Source organism: Scleropages formosus, chromosome 24 (assembly GCF_900964775.1).
Source record: "Scleropages formosus chromosome 24, fSclFor1.1, whole genome shotgun sequence".
Classification (NCBI taxonomy): domain Eukaryota; kingdom Metazoa; phylum Chordata; class Actinopteri; order Osteoglossiformes; family Osteoglossidae; genus Scleropages; species Scleropages formosus.
In genome coordinates this window covers 19024250-19040907 of record NC_041829.1, presented here as the reverse complement: position 1 = coordinate 19040907, position 16658 = coordinate 19024250, and the positions used below count along the sequence as shown (strand labels likewise).

The 16658-nt window shown below is 46.7% G+C and overlaps 1 protein-coding gene across 1 annotated transcript; it reads left to right on the top strand.

Moving 5' to 3' along the window:
• The first annotated feature begins 390 nt into the window (after window positions 1-390).
• cdhr1a (cadherin-related family member 1a) lies at window positions 391-13117 on the top strand. The gene is made up of 17 exons (XM_018761024.2): window positions 391-547; window positions 964-1059; window positions 1682-1827; window positions 1957-2007; window positions 2118-2207; window positions 2363-2449; window positions 3090-3206; window positions 3318-3461; window positions 3726-3804; window positions 4250-4350; window positions 4659-4862; window positions 6338-6490; window positions 6840-7004; window positions 7925-7992; window positions 9220-9448; window positions 9900-10154; window positions 11951-13117. The coding sequence occupies exons 1-17, from the start codon at window positions 487-489 to the stop codon at window positions 12494-12496; spliced, it is 2592 nt and encodes an 863-aa protein (XP_018616540.2). The 5' UTR covers window positions 391-486; the 3' UTR covers window positions 12497-13117.
• The last annotated feature ends 3541 nt before the right edge of the window (window positions 13118-16658 follow it).

The window sequence follows — 16658 nt, the reverse complement described above, 5'->3', positions numbered from 1 at the left end:
TATACATAATTACATATAAATTATACGTGACAATGGATGGATGGATAGATATAAATATTATATTATATTATATTATATTATAAATAAAAGAGGAATTTGTTACTGATGTCACTTTTTTTTTTTTAACTTTTTTCTTCCTTCCTTTCTTCTTTGTTCTCCCCCTGTGAGCATAACTGAAATATTTTCATATGTTAATTGAGACCTCGCAGTCGCTGCTAACTACGCAGGACGAGTGCTCTTCTCATGTGACTGTCAGCGAGTTCCTCACACCCTCCGGGCCCCCGAGGGAAATGAATCGTAGCGTTTGGGGTGTAGCAGACGGCTCGAAGATGTCTGCCGAGTGAAGGTGCGTCACCGGATTAGCGTGCGAGCAGCTGCTTCAGCCTCTTGCCGTGAGCCGCGGACACCTTGAGAAGGACACTCGGCTCTCCCGCTGCCCTCCGGCAGCCTCCTGCATGAGCCAGCCCGCGACGCCCTTCTTCTACCATGAAGAATGCGAAGGAAGTGCGGATTTCCCTCTTTCTCACCCTGGTCCACGTCTGCTACGGTGAGTTTTCTCTCTCCTGTCCTCAGAGCCGGTGTCGGACGAACGTCTACGGCCGAGATCTCCCCTGCTGGATCACGGCTCTCGTTCCGACTGGAAATGTGCGCTGCTTCTCCCTTCCCGCTCTGAAGTACCTCTCTTTTTCTTCCCCTCTCCTTCCTCCCGACTTCTCACCCGTCCCGTTCTCAGCAGGTGAGTCGATGTCCTTCCGTTGAGCCCGGCGCGACCGCATGGAGGGACCGCACGTTTTATCACGAGCCGAACTGAAGTCCTGCTCAAGAGCGCGGAGGATCTAAAAATAAGCCCGTACCGCGTAGATCACGTCCTCAGCCTCGAAACGTTTGTCGTTTTGCGAACGATCATGGGCGGCGGTGCTTGTTGACCATGTTCGCCTGTGATTCATTTGTGTCGATGTGCAGCGCAAGCCGACTACGCCCCTCACTTCTTCGACAACGGGCCGAGCAGCGGTAACGGAAACATGGCTCTTTTCAGCCTGTCCGAAGACACGCCAGCAGGTGAGCGCCGGACACGGACGGCAGAGCCGCCCGCCGTTGAGCGGACGAGCCAGAACGCGGTTCGACACCTGCCTCTAGCAGTCTTTACACGGCAGTACCGTCTTTTTACTACGTGCGCGCACGTACAAGCCGTGGGCGGCGTAACCGAAACCTAACGGTCCCTCTCTGGCCGCGCGCTCGGCTAATCGGGGGCTTTAGGTTCCGTAATGCTCTCCAGAAGGATGACGTGTATCATCAGGCTTAGCGAAGGCGTTCTTTACCCCAGGCTGACCCCCCCCGAGGGGGTCAGCGACCGACCACAACACCTGGAAATGCCAAAACGCCCCTCCGCAAAACAGGCAAACGATTCCCTTGACCTCCGAGCCCCTTTGGCCGGCTGACGGAGGTGGGTTACGTCAGTTGCGCGAGGCCAGTTTGTGCACGCTGTGATTTACACAAGCGCAGGGTCGGGCCAGTCAAAACGAGGTATTAACATGGTGAAACGGAGGTCACGTCAACCTCCCCACATCTGTCGTCACAGCGGTTCATTGCAACAGCCGTATTAAATGATAAGGAGTTAAGTATCTTTTCCTCATCTGTAGTGTGTGTGTGTGTGTGTTTAATCCCCTCCGTTGTGATGCAGGAACACAGATATATGTCCTCAATGGAACTGACCCTGAGAACGACCCCGTGAGGTTTGGGATGGCCTTCGAAAAAGGCTCCAAGGAGTTCTTTAAAGTGGAGCCCAAATCTGGAAACGTGACCCTCGTTGAAGAACTTGACAGAGAAGTAAGCTCAAGTACAGCACGAGAGCTTGCGTGTGTGTGTGTGTGTGCGTGTGTGTGCTTGTGCGTGTGTGTGTGTGTGCGTGTGTGTGTTTCGGTTGCTTCTGATCGACGACCCTCTTCCGACTCTTAGAAACAAGACGAAATTGAAGTTCTCGTCAGCATTACTGACGGCCGCAATAAGGTAAGTGAAAGGGACCGTTTCGCACACCGGTGTCGTCGGCACGTCGCCGAACCCCTGCAGGTGTGTGTTTCCGGGCCACGGACGCGTTTCTCCGTCCGCTTTTACCGAAGGTCGAGGAAAAAGTGCGGGTGTTCGTGACAGACGCCAACGACGAGCGGCCCGAGTTTCAGAACCTGCCCTTCGTCGTGGACGTCCCGGAGGTATGAGAGCTAGGGGCGCCGTCATTTATTCCGAAGGATCCCTGAAGGCAGCAAGTGAAAACATAGTAAAACGCAAGGGGGGAGAGAAGGTTACATCACGTGGCGAGAAAAAGACGAGCGTACGTGAAAACCCGGTGCTTCCGGCTCGTTCCCAGGACGCGGAACCGGGGAGCAGCATCTACAGGGTGTCGGCGGTGGACAGGGACATCGGATCGGGGGGCAGCGTCACCTACTACCTCCAGGTAACGTTTCCCAGCAGAGCCCGGAGGGTTCGAGGGCCCTCGCCTCTGACGGGATGTATAACCGTCCGAAATGTCTGAAAGCCTTTTGCGGGAAATTGTCGCAAAGTCCGAGGATAAAAAGGTTAATCTGCGCGTACGGAAAATGATAATACAGAGTACGGTAAGCACATTTAATTCTGGACAAAAGCGCAGTCGGAGGGACGCTGCCGGATTAAATTTCAATTACATTTGGGTCCGGTACCGAGAGCTTACTGACAGCTTAGGTTTGCCTGCGGCTGGCGCCCAATATTAGTCAGCACTTTGCCGCTGGCAGATATGACACTTGTGCAATACACGGTGAACATCTGGACGAGAGATTGCTAACCCTCACCCCGCCTGCCCCTTAGAATGTCATCTAAATGTTCCAGAACATTCTAGACTAATTGACTGGCGCATCGCAAGGTTTGCCCTAATGCCGGCTATTCCTCCGCGTCCAGCGGGGGAAGATTTCCGTCTGTCTGAGCGGCAGATGTTGCTGCTCAACGTGGGTTACGCGGAGATGTCCTCGTGAACGACGCATTTCTCAAACTTCACATCTGTTTTCGCTGTATTTCCCTCGTTTTTCATCACATGCGTCTGTCGTCCCTGCTTTCGAATCCAGGTTAACCCCATGAACAAGTTTGCCATAGATGGACACAGCGGGGTCCTTCGAATCAAAGCCGGCGAAGCCCTGGATTACGAGACGACCCGGACCTTCTTCGTCACGGTGGCTGCCAAAGTGAGCTGACCTCCGCCGACCTCCGCAGGGGCGCTGCAAATGTTCGTCCCAACGTCTTGCACAACGCATTCTCCCACGTGCAGTAGAAGACATGGCCTCCCTGTCTTTCAGGATGGGGGTGGAAAATACAATGGGAGGTACCAGGTGATGACATCTTCAGCCACAGTGACGATCAATGTGATGGACACACAGGACACACCCCCCACCTTCATTGGCACGCCTTACTTTGGATACGTGTACGAGGTGTCAGTGCCGGTACGTATGGGCTCGTCAAGTGCCGTGATGCTGAGTGAAACACAATTTTTGCTGATGATTATATTATATTATATTATATTCACCATCATAGTCTGATTCAGTGGCTGTTTTTACTAAATTCTCTAAAATTAACTCATTATATTCCATTTTTGTTTAGATATTTAAAATGCACGTGTGTGTGTATTAAAAATGTTAAGATTTCTCTTTTTATTGCATTCCACTGAAATGTAAACTGAGAATGATTGATAAACTGTTTTTTTTCAGGGTTCTGAAATTTTTACTGTTTATGCGAAAGATGGAGATCAAACGAACCCTAATCCCATTTACTATTCGATTGTCAGTGGTAAGTTCAATATTAACCTTCAAAAGTCTTTGATGGCGGTATATCAGTGTCAAAGGGGACAAAGTATTATTCAAAATAATGTTTTCTACTTAATATGGCAGTTATGACCTTGTTTTTCAAAAAGGGACAACAATATTGCAACTGAAAGTTTTAGCCAATTACAAATCTCTGGAAGATCTACTGTTTCTGTATTTTTCCTTTTTTGTACACCTCTGTTTTCATTGTTTTTGTAATTAAGTATTTATAGAAATACATGTTTCAATAAAAAATGGCGATCCCGCATAACAGACTCAGCAAAACACAACCGTCTTTAATTCATTTTATTTGAACTTTGTTCCAGTTGTTAAACTAATAAATCCAAGGGCTACAATCATCGGTGCAGATTAAATATGCATTTTAAAAAAGATCAAATGCTGTACAGCACTTGTGTTTTATTTCCCAACAGGAAATGATGATGTTTTCAGCATAAACAGCACGAGCGGATGTGTTACTCTTCTTACTTACCCTGTCAATCTTAAGAAAGAACTGTTTGAACTCAGAATAAAGGTATGTGCCTTTATTATAAGAGTTCTTTCTTAAATTATAGGAATATTTCAATTTTCCAGCGTACGTCAGTGCAGCTTTTCATGTTTCTGATTCTGGAAAATGTATCATACATGGCACATGTTGTAACATCTTTGTACATGTGCTTTTTCACATTACCCCAATTTTATAGTGGTTATTTTGCATGTATCAACACAAAACCGTGTGTTCAGGAGTTCTTTCGTGCTTTCAACGTGACGTGTTGCTGTCACTGGAGGCACTTCTATGCGGCGGTGCCCTGTAACAGTGTGACGTCTCTCATGAAATGACAGGCGTCGGAGCTGGGCGAGGGCGGGGAGCTGATGGACTCCGCCGTCACCACGCTCGCTATCCGAGTAGAGGACCTCAACAACCACCCACCCACCTTCTACGGGGAGAACGGCCCGCAGAGCAAGTTCGAGCTCACCATGTATGAGCACCCCACCGAAGGTGAAATCCTCAGAGGCTTGAAGATAACCGTCAATGACTCAGATCAGGTGGGTGTCTCCGGCGGGGATTATCCTCAGGGTAATCCTCAGCCTAGGACGGGTGGGCAGCCCCCTGATGCTCTCACCCACAGAGGTTTATTTTTCTCCCATTTCTTTGGCTCAGGGGTTCTTTGTTTTCCTCTCCTCAGCTGCCAGAAGCCTTTTTTCGGTTTACTTCATTTTCAGCAGCCTTTGTTATTTTCCTCTAACTTTTATCCTTGTGCTAATTATTTCCCGTGTCACTCTGTTATCAGTTCCATTTGAAATATCTACAGAATTATTAAATGATTCTTTATTGCTGTCCTATACGGACTGTTGACGTTGCGAGATTGTTTTGGCGTAGACGGTCATGTTCCGGTTATCGTCCAACACAGTAAGCTTTCTTTTGGCTTGTATAAACCCACCCCCGTACAAAGATGTCAGACAAGTGAAGAATACTGTTAATATTCTTAATAATGTTAATAATAAGAACTGGGATGGGCAATGGAGAAACTGAGCTATCCAACCAGAATGGAGGTTTTCTATCCACAGGCTCCCATTCTACACTCTGAGTGGCTTGTGGGCTTTACATGATTAGAACGAAACAAATAAAGAGGGATTATATTCTTCCTCGCTCTCACTCACTTTCGGTGACAACTTGTCGAAGGCAGGGTCGTAGCGGTCCGGAGCCCATCCTGGAGGCACAGGGTGCAATGGTAATCAGGTTACGCAGTGGATTGAGCACTAGTCCACCACAGAAGATTACATAACATTCTTGTATTGTTTCCTGTCATAACAGTATGAAATATAGCTGTACTGATTATTTATTTATTTGAATTATATGTACAGTGCGATGCTTTAAATGCCCGGTGGAAGAAATAGTGACATCAGTGAACATTTCCAGCGATGTCTGCTGTACATCTGTTTATTCCATCCACATGCTTATTCACAGATTACAATCAAATATAGAAAACAAACAAAAACAAAAATAGTTCTTTAAGCTTGAAATTCCTCTGGGAATGATGCGGCCTTGTGCTTTAGTGAATACAGCGGTATCCATTACGGAAATGGGCCGTATGCACTATGTTTTCGACGGCAGATGTGACGAATTACATAAATGTCTGTCAAGAGCTGAAACAATAACTGCAGTTTTGCTTTGTTTGCATCTTACGTAATTCCAGTTACGAGCACAAAGCAATAGCATATTGACCACCAGTTTCCGATATACTGTCTTCAAACAGCGAAGTAGCACTTAGGGTAGGGCTTATGTCATTAATTAAAAATAGAAATGAGCAGGAAAAAAGGCCACATGGATACACAAAGAGATTTCCTTGGATTGGACATGAAAACATGATAAGTACATACAGCAAAAAGAAATGAAAATAAATCAGATCGCTCAAGTGCACTGCGACATTTAACCATATTCACGGGTCGAGCGCAGAATGTTTTCTGTAGACCGACGAGTAGTGCTGCGACATCTCACATGAGGGTGGATTCTTCTGCAGGGGGCGAATGCCAAATTTAACCTGAGGCTGGTGGGTCCGAGCCGTGTTCTGCGCGTGGTGCCGCAGACCGTGCTCAACGAAGCGCAGGTCACGGTCATCGTGGAGAACTCCGCTGCCATCGACTACGAAAAGCACCAGTTTTTAACATTTAAGGTATGAATGGAATCTTCTCAGTTGTCGTAGTGCACGCTGACCAAAAGCACGAAGGAATCGCTTTGTACGTCTATTGCAAGTCACCAGTGTGCCCTTGACTGCTTGGATGCTGCTAAAGCCATTCCTTGGGTGTAACTTCAGTTTATTCCCAACACTGACCCCTGAAGAGTCCATGCTGGTGCCTAGAGACTCATTCCTAGTTTTCAATGATCTCACCATAGTTGTACAGAACTGCATGTAAGCGCTAACCGGACCCCCCCAGATTGCTTGGTTTCCTCGAGGACGATCGCGATTGATCGATCGAAGACGATCGGTCCCAGTCCAACTGCATTTGAACATGGTTTCCCAGCTCCTTGCAGTCGAGATCGACACGCTCGAGCGGTTCAGCGCCACCGCCGACATCATCATTCACCTCCTGGACACCAACGACAACACTCCCAAGTTCTCGTCGGACTTCTACATCGCCAGGATCCCAGAGAACTCCCCCGGAGGATCCAACGTTGTGGCTGTAACTGTGAGTAACACCAAGTCGACTTACAAAGGTCACGTCAGGATTCGTCGTCCACTGAATCCAATCCCTTTGTTGGAGAACAAGTTTACTTGCTGGTGCTGCTATGGTTGCCGTCAACCTAAATGCGGTTCCTTCAACACCTTGAAACGGATATTTGTCATTTCCTACTTTATTTCTGCAGCTGGCAAATTCGCGATGCTGAAAACAAAAAAGCCTCTGGCTTCAACTTCCAAGTGATGTTAATATTTTGATTTCATGAATGAAAAGCACGATCCAAATCCCTTCAACACACATCGCTGAGAGAGAATTAGAAAATTACTTCTGTAGTGCAAATTTACAGGTTATTAATTTAACTGTAGAATATGCAGTCTGAGGGATCGTAATTTTTCAAATGTACATAATTTCCAATATCGAATTTCATATATTTATTCGATGCCCTTGACCGGGATGCCTCGCATTGTCGTTTTTTTTTTTTTCTTTTAACAGCTACAAGCAATTGACATTTATTTCTCCATTCATACAATATGATTTCTGCTGCAACATACAGTCTCTATATCTGCGCTGGAAGCCAATACTGTATGAGAGCTGGAAAGTAAAGCCACCCATGATGGAGCGTAAGAGGAGGATGATGACATTGGTCTGAATCGGGGCGAAGAGCAGAAATCCCCCTTTAAAGCTAAACCCTCCACATATTGTGTAAGAGCTGTTGATCATCACGGGTTATTACTGGACAATTTCAATCAGCTAAATGAACCGCAAGTGGACGACCTTGGTCTGCGGACGGATTAAAAACAGGCCCTCGTGGGGTCCTTTCGGCAGCTTTTATTTACGTTCCGGAACAGGTCCTGCGACGGAGAACGGTTCTACCCAGCAGAGCGCGATCTCCTCATGACATTCCTCTGCTCCCCCTTCCCATTTCCCAGGCAACTGATCCAGATTCCGGCCTTTGGGGGGAGGTGAAGTACTCTATCCATGGGTCAGGAGCTGATTTGTGAGTAGAATTATGTGCTATTATTGTGCTTTTCTGCCAATATCAATGATTACTGATTATGTCACGGAGGTCTGACGTATCGCAGGTCTCCCAGCTGGTACGAAGCCAGCGCATCAGAATAAATCCCGTAGAAACCATCACTTACGCAACATCAGCAGTTGTAAAGCTCCGATTATGCATCTTCGAGCGGAAAAACAGACAGTCCACCGAGCGTATTAATTATGCGTCCCCATAATGCCACTCATCACGAGGCTGGAAGCTAGCGGCCAGCGATTTGGAATTCGTCCCTTGACTTTGGCAGTGTGTTCCTTTACACTTATGAACTGTAAAGCTGTCTCGGCATTTTTTAATATGCACAGCATATTTCCTGTTTCCTTTCAGTTCGGCAACACATCGCTTGCGTCGGATTTGTGAGAAACAGCCTCTGCACTTGGAGGCGTCCTGGCCCCCCAGTCTCTACGTGTGTGTGTGTGTGTGTGTGTGTGTGTGTGTGCGTGTCTGTGCGTGTGCGTGCGTGTGCGTGTACGCACTCGTGTCTGCCGACTTCTTGTTTTCCTCGTGACGCGGACTTTCGGAGGGTCCTTGAGCGTCCCCAAGCAGCCCCTCGTCGCAGGCCGGGTCGTCCCGCTCGCTCGGCACCCTGCTGCACAAACAGCTTACCTAAAGATGGCTCTGGCTAATCTTTTAATTGGATTGGAGGAAAAAATAGACCTGGGGGGGGCGTCTCATGCAATGGGGCCAATTAGCCTGCAGTGTGACAGCTGGGGGGGGGGGGGGGGTTGGAGCAGGAAGATTCTGGAGTGTGTGAAAGCGCGGCAACATACACTCATATGCAAATTTGAACTCAGGTCGCACCTCGAAGCAGGAGTCCAATTAAGAACGTGTGAAAACTCGCAGTTACAAGGCAAAGTGTTGAATTTCGCAGGAGAAAAGTTGTTAAAAATGTGGAAAAGACACGACTCAAGTCCCGGCCACTGCGGTAAATCTAACATCCAGGAGGGTCTCTATTTTTGTCGTAAAACAAGATTTAATCGGTGTGCAAACTTATTGACCCGGCAGCTTTTTCATTTTCGCTCCAGAGCATTCGCTCCTCGTTCTGGTCCGAGCCATGCCTGCGGAGCATCACACGTCGCATCAGCCTTCTGGAAGCGGACTGTGCCGGAAATGGGCAGAAACACCACCACGGGGCCGTCCTGCTTGCGCTCACTTCTGCACTCTGCCTTTCAGGTTCATCATTCACTCCACGTCAGGCATCATTTACACGCAGCCTTGGGCGACCCTCGATGCCGAGCTCAGGTCTAAATATAACTTCTACGTGAAGGCAGAGGATATAGAGGGAAAGTACAGCCTGGCTGAGGTCTTCGTCACGGTCCTGGACCTGAACGACCACCCGCCGGAGTTCCATGAGAATTTTGTGGAGAAGACCATGGTCATTGGAGCCCCTGTGAAGATAGAGGTTGGTGTCCCTGTTACAGTGGGGTGACAAAAGAAGCGGAAGGGTTGCATCGAACGCAGACGTGTAGCCTCGTGCTAAAAAAAACTGCGTGCAAATCTGGCCCTTCATTAAGGTACTTAGTGATGGAGTAAAAATTACCCAGTTGTATAAATGGCTAAATAATGATAAGAAGCTTAGTGTCCTACCTTGTGTTTCAAAAGAGGGGGTTTTTGTCCTGGGGGGTTTGGTCTGCACCCCAGCTTTAGCGTACACACCTGATGTTGTAAGTCCGTTTGGAGAATGTCACATGCCAGGTAAATTAATTAATAATATGATATTGCACTTTGAGCTGTTTGACTCCCTGGAGAAAAGTACCTGCCCAGCACATAAGTGTAAAGTGTGTAAAGTAAAGTAAATGCATAATGTAAACTCCTCTTCTCAGTTTCACATCTGTCTGTGTCTGTACTGGTAGGCAATAGACGAGGACGCGGAGGAGCCCAATAACGTCATCGAGTACTCCATTATGAAAGCAGACCCGGACAATATCTTCGATATCAACGGGGATACGGGTGAGATCAAGCTGAAGCCCTACATCAAGTCCATGGACATCGTGCAGAACATCACCAAGCAGAAGGAGTGCACATGGTCGCTGGTGGTCCAGGCCCGGGACAGGGGATCGCCGTCCTTCAGCACCACCACGGTGGTCAAGATTGACATCACGGAAGCGGTAAGCGCATCCGATACGGTCGCGGATCTTTTCTGGTCCACTTACTATTGTCTTAGTATAGTGGTTAGAAATCAGCCATGTTATTATAGGGCAGGAAATGTAATTATCATCCAATTTTACATGAAAATGGGCCTGTCAAAAATATTTAAAATATATAAAAGTGTATAAAAAATTTTAAGTATATAAAAATATACAAACACTTACAAAGACACAAATTTTAATGACTTTCACAGCCAGTTTTGCTCGATGAGGAAAACTTTAATTCATATCATAACTTATAGTCACTGACTCAAAGCATCAGAAGAAAACATTCAAAATTCACAAAAATGTTCAGCTCAATACCATCTGTCGACACATGTAAAAACTAAATAGGTGACATGGTTCATAATAACACTGGTTAAATTGTGCGCATCCACGGAATGTATTAATACCAGTTCAGCCCATATCTTCATTGTTTATTGCACAAGAAAAGTGATCTCTTTTCATTTTTGTCCTGTCTTTTGCTTGCGCTGATTTGTTTTCGCCCTGTCCAGTTCATTGCCGATGGCTCTCTCTCAAGAAGACTTGACTTGGAGCGTAGTGTGCGCAACCCTCTACAAGTTTGTCTCTTTTGTGTTACATTGTGTTTTCAGATCAAATCCAGAATGATTTCTTACTTCTTGGGCCTCAGAAATCATCCATGGACTGTTTTTCAAATTTGCCTCAGCGTTATCATCTTTACCATTTCACTGACAGTCCTCATTTCCTCGGTCATTTACTGGAAAAGAGTGAAAAAGTCCCGAGTCCAACCACAGAGCAAGATCAGAAAGATTATTCGGAGACACAATCAGTGAAATCTGTCCATGAGCAGTTATATCCTCTTCCCAAAAAAAAAAAAAAACATCATTGCGTTAGTACATTACTGTCTGTAAAAGAGTACAGGAGCACAAATATGCGCAGTAAAAATGACACAGTTCAAACCACAGCACCTTGACCACACCTTTGGGTTCTAGGTCTCTGCGACACGATATGACTTCCACATTTTGAATTCATGCAAGCCTAGTTTTAATGCTGAGTTGGGCTGAAAACACTGCAGCAAGTGCTGCAACGGGTGCTCCTTCCAACCCTTCTGATCTTGTCTGCACATGACACTGGGTAACAACCTCAGTAGTAAATACCGCAGAGCAGTTGGAAAAAGAGCCTGTGATTTGCTCCTTGTAGAGGAGGAGCGTACCCATCACAGGGGAGCGCTGATGTTCAGGTTCAGGTTCCCCCATAGTGTGTGAGTGAGTGAAAGAGTGTGTGTGTGTGTGTGTGTGTGTGTGTGTGTGTGTGTGTGTGTGTGTGTGTTCCACCGATGTATGGATGAGTGACCCAGTGTAAGTAGTGTATCCAGCAGTGTAAGTCACCGTGGTGAATAAGGTGTGTGGGCTCATAACGCTACATAGAGTTCATTGGAAGTCCCTTTGGAGAAAAGCGTCTCATAAATAAATAAATGTAAACGTAAATGTACTCTTTGCACGGCTCGGAGACAGCACGACAAGTCCGATCACACGGCACCGCCATCAACAAGTACCGAGAGAGACAAAAGCTGTCCTTTGCTCAAACTCATCCAGACCAGGACGAGAGCTTTTGCTGGTAACTGAAAGTGCACTTCTGGATTGCTTCTTGCTTCTGTAGCCCAGGTTTCTTGGAGTGCTCTGGCAGAGGTCTGCTTACGCATGTCTTGAGCTTGCATGTTTTTGGGCAAATAGCTACAAACTGATTTTTAGTCCTATGGACATGATTAAAAGTATTCTCTTTGTGCTCTTTTACAGACTCAACTCAAGGGGCCCATGGCTGCCTTTTTAATGCAAAGTAGGGACAATCCGTTGAAAGCCCTAGGTGTGGTAGCGGGTATCATTGGTACTATGGTAGTTGTCACGGTCTTGATCTCTACGGCTATGTTCATGCGCAACACAAAGTCTAACAGGATCGTGCCGGCCCGACGCGTCATCAGGAGGAGGCCCAAAGATCGCCGACCATGGACTTTCAACATGCCCTTCAAGCGCTGGGGAAATCCATCGGATAAGTTCCTCATCGAAGATCCGTCGGGCAACGGCGATAACATGAACGAGAACAATAACGTGCGTCGGCCCCCGCCGCCACCCCCCTGTGCCCCCTCCGCACTACTGCCGCCCCCGACTAAGCCCAAGCCTGGTGAGTGGCAGCGAGAAGTGCCCACCATCTCTGGGGCGGTGGCTTCCAAGACGGCCAAAAAATCGTGTAGGAAAAAGGAGAGCGAAGTCAGTTCGGCGCTGGTCTCCGAGCTCAAAATGAGGCTGGAGCAAAAAATGATGGAGAGCAACCAGGGGTACTACTAGACCCCTTTATCGACGCTAGACCGGTGGGCAGATGGGTGGATGACTGGATCCGCACGCATCTCTGGATATCCGTGTTTTCTGGAATAAAACAACGTTATTCCTGCAGGTAATGCTGTGGCTCAATGAGAAATGTTAGCCTAAACGAGTAGTCGAGGTCCCATCTGGCAGGACTGTTTCTGCACCCACCGTCCAAACCTCTTAGGAGAGTGTCGGTTAAGCTTTCCAAAGGCTGCTCAGTTCAAGAGATTCTTGAGGTAGCTAACCCCATCTGAACCCAAGATCAACACTGTCCGCCGGTACAAGGTGTGAATGTTGTGCACTTGTAATGTCAGAGCAATGTCGGGTAGCATCACTTTGAGCGTCACTCGCCGAGTGATAACACGGCACACGGCTTAGCTATCGCTAGACTCTCTCCATCGGAGGCCACAATGAATTCGTGACGAAATGTAGTTTCACTTCTTCTCAAGCCACGGATAGAGCATTTGGTACATTCCTTCCTTCAGAATTACACTGTTCCCAAGAGAAAAACCTCACGATTTGACGCGAGAGTCTTGACAACCAGTCCACACACCGCACTGCCCTCTTCTGGAAACCACCGAGAGTCAAAAGAAAAACGAGCATACGGGGACTTAAATTCGTGTCTTAATCATCACTTTGAAAGTTTCGTTTTATCGCGTATTTGTATATATATATATTTTTATGAGACTTTTCTGAAAAATTTCCATTACAAGTTTTTTATTTCATGTTTAGGCTGGAAGGCTGCTTTAGAAAGTTAATTTCGAGTTTAGTTTCTCATCGGGTTCTGTGCGTTTCTTTTGATCTCAGTCGAATTTCAGCGACTTCACTCTAAATCGATGCTCTCTTTTACAAATTTCAAGAGCAGTGCGTTTCGGTGCGATCTGAATATTGCGTTTCTGAACACGTGAAGCTACGTTATACTCGGAATATCACGTAACATTTAAAGTGTTTGCTATGCGAAATGTGTGTTCGCGTTCCACACACAGAGTGGCTGGAGAAGGGCGTTGGGGTTCCGACTAAATATTTAATTCAATTCAATTAATTTTATAGCGCGTTCCTCTCACGCAGTGACACAGATGTAAAAAAATATACTTGGATAATAAGATCACTAGATAAGAAAATCACAAATCCGCTCCACAGATCAACTTTACGTAAGCTCAGTCATTAAACATGATAAACAGTCCAAATATTGTTACGACTATCTCTGCGACAGCTATTACAGCACATGTGACTTTCGGAGATACACCGAAGCACAATAATTTTGATCAAATAAGGCACATAATTTGACATCCACACTTATTGCCTCCAATTTGTAAATAAGGGAGCGCATCTCATTCGCACAACAAATAACCGTCGTTTTCAAACGAGGCCCACAGAGTACGGCAACGTTCCCGACCCCCGAACACAGGGGTTACAAAAGTAGCGCGGTTTCAGATGAGCGCTTCTCAACACGAGGCCAGAGCTAAGCAGACAATTACAGATCTGTGCTCAGACGACCTTCCGGACATCACACGCGACGAATGAAAAGCACCAGAGTCGCGTACCATATTTTCACTGAAATGGACTTCCTCCGGCGTGTGATGTTGACAGAGGCTCCGTTTGTCCAGCATGTTGAGACGGAACGTCCGCAACACGTTTCTGTGACGTTTCTAATACGCGAGCACTCGCGATCCTTCGGAAAGCAGTACCTTTACATGGTAGATTCTTCAGACCAATGGACACGTTTTCTGCAGCAAGGCCTTGTGTTGAAATTTGCCGGCTGACCCAGAACTCATTAGGTTCGCTGTGCTTCTTCTGTGACTGTGCGGTGTTTTCAGTCGCTTGGCGTTTCAAACGTAGCCGCTTGCTCCTTCCGCAGCCTGTAGCCAGGACACGGGGCGCAGTCCCTGCAGGCTATGGGAATGTTCCCTCAGTCTGGAACTTTCTTCCACGCGCATGAGTCGTCTCGTAACCTTCGTCTGCATTTATTACAAGCCTAGCACCAGCCGACCTCGAGGTTTTCCGTCATTTGCCGACATCTCGAAAGCACGTTCCTGCAAGGACACACGTTCGGTGTTGCACGCTGTCGCGAGAATCACGCGAACTTGAACGTTTCGGATGTTTCGGTTTGTAACGACAGCGTCGAGGTGGTGCTGAGACACTTCTTGGGGAAAATACATACTGACTTGTGCGTCAAAATAGAGGTAAAATATTATATCTCATTTGCATGCTGTATTTGTATGTCTCTGTGCTCACTTCCAATATAAATATTCAATGCTATATTTAAGGGTGGCTATATTTAGTTGCTGATAGTAATAATCGGCACATGTACAGAATGCGAGTATCACGGCATTAATATTGTTTCACGACAGCAACAGAATTTTGTGATGTGCATGTGAAGAACTTGCATGTGATTTCAGTGTTGTCTTTGTATCCATTATTTTGATAAGTAAATCGCGTCATTTTCCGTTGTCTCGTTGCTCATTCTTCCCAAACGATGTCAAGACAGCGGTGCACAACCGCATCGGTTTGTGTTCAGCCTCACGATGGTAACGTGGAACACCAGAGCCATATCGCATTACGTTTTCTTTAAGTCAATAAGGTTTCTTGATGGGAAATTTCTTGAAAATATCCCTAACCTTTGCAACAGACTGGCCCTCCTAGCTAGAGTTCGGTGCCTCGAGCATAGGCTCTGGACCACGGTGACCCTGACAAGGACATGAGGTTACTACAAATGTGTGATGTTGAGTGAGTGATACACCAAACCTTGATCAGGTCTGTTTTAGGAAGTCACAAAAAAATCTTTATTTAACTATTTATTTATTTATTGCTCCATCTATTCCAATGCACATGTTTACATGATTACATGAGTCAAAAAATGTCTACGACGGTGTTCTGACTTTTTTGACACAATAAAATCAAGTCATCTGAGCGAATGAAAAAATGTCGTGAAACGCAGTGCGGGTTTGTCCCGAGGGAGGCTCCCAACGTCAAAAAAACGCGTACAAATTTCGGACGAGAGCTCTCGTGCAACTTGCAGAGCGCACGCCGGGGGTCCTCGGTGCTCATCGTTTGAGATGAAGGAGCTCTCGGGTGTCCTTACTTGCAGAGAGGAAAAGACTCTCTGCTCGCAGCAGGACGGAAGGGCGAGAGGCACAACCCAAAGACGGAGCGTCGCTTCCTGCCCGCTGGGCCGAGGGCAGCGAGGGGCTCCGATGCCGTGGACTGACTCTGCTGAGCCTGATGGGCTTTGATCTGCAAAAAACTGGGTTGAGCTCTTTGGAAAATACAGCCATAGAGTCCTCCTAATCCAGGCTTAATTCCCCCCGTTAAAACGTCACTAAAAACCCTGAGTGAATGCAAACATTTCTGGCTCCGAGGGAATCGGCGGATGCCGGCAACCGGGGGCGGGCCGCGTCAGACAAACGCACGAACGACGACTTCGTCACTAATAGCTGTAAGTGCCGCACAGGCAGCTTATCAGACGAACTACACACACACACACACACATTTTGAGAACCGCTTGTCCCATAGGGGGTCACGGGGAACCGGAGCCAACCCGGCAACACAGTTAACACCTTTATTAATCCCAATCTTAAACAAATTATACGCTATCCATCCTAAACAACACAAATTGTTAGTATGGGAGTACATTTCACCGAATGTCACATGGAACACATTTCAGAAACTCGTACCTGTGATACTCTATTTAATAATGACCTGTTTTTTGTTACAGCTGAGTTACACTTTTTACATCGACATGTGAGAGTTTTATTACCGTTCGATGACATTTCTCGCATCGCGAAATCGCAACGTCTGCCAAGCGTCTCTTTCCAGTGACACGACCGTGCTATTACTTGGTACAAAAACGTTTTTCGTTCTTTCACAACGAATGCGTTTGACCTCACGACCTTCGCTTATATTCCTACACGCTCCTACACACCGCACACTTTTCAGATCCACAAAAAGGAAAAAACTTCACGTATATGCGTAGTTACGTTTCTACGTACGGAGACGTGGATGTATGTGTGCACGCATTTAGTTTTACAAACAAGAGAAAAGTTACGTTTTTCTTAAGATGTATCAGATTTAACAAATGTTCAAATGCGGTAAGTACATTCAGATAACGACGTGTGCTCTTCCACCACATGCGGAACGAAGGCCT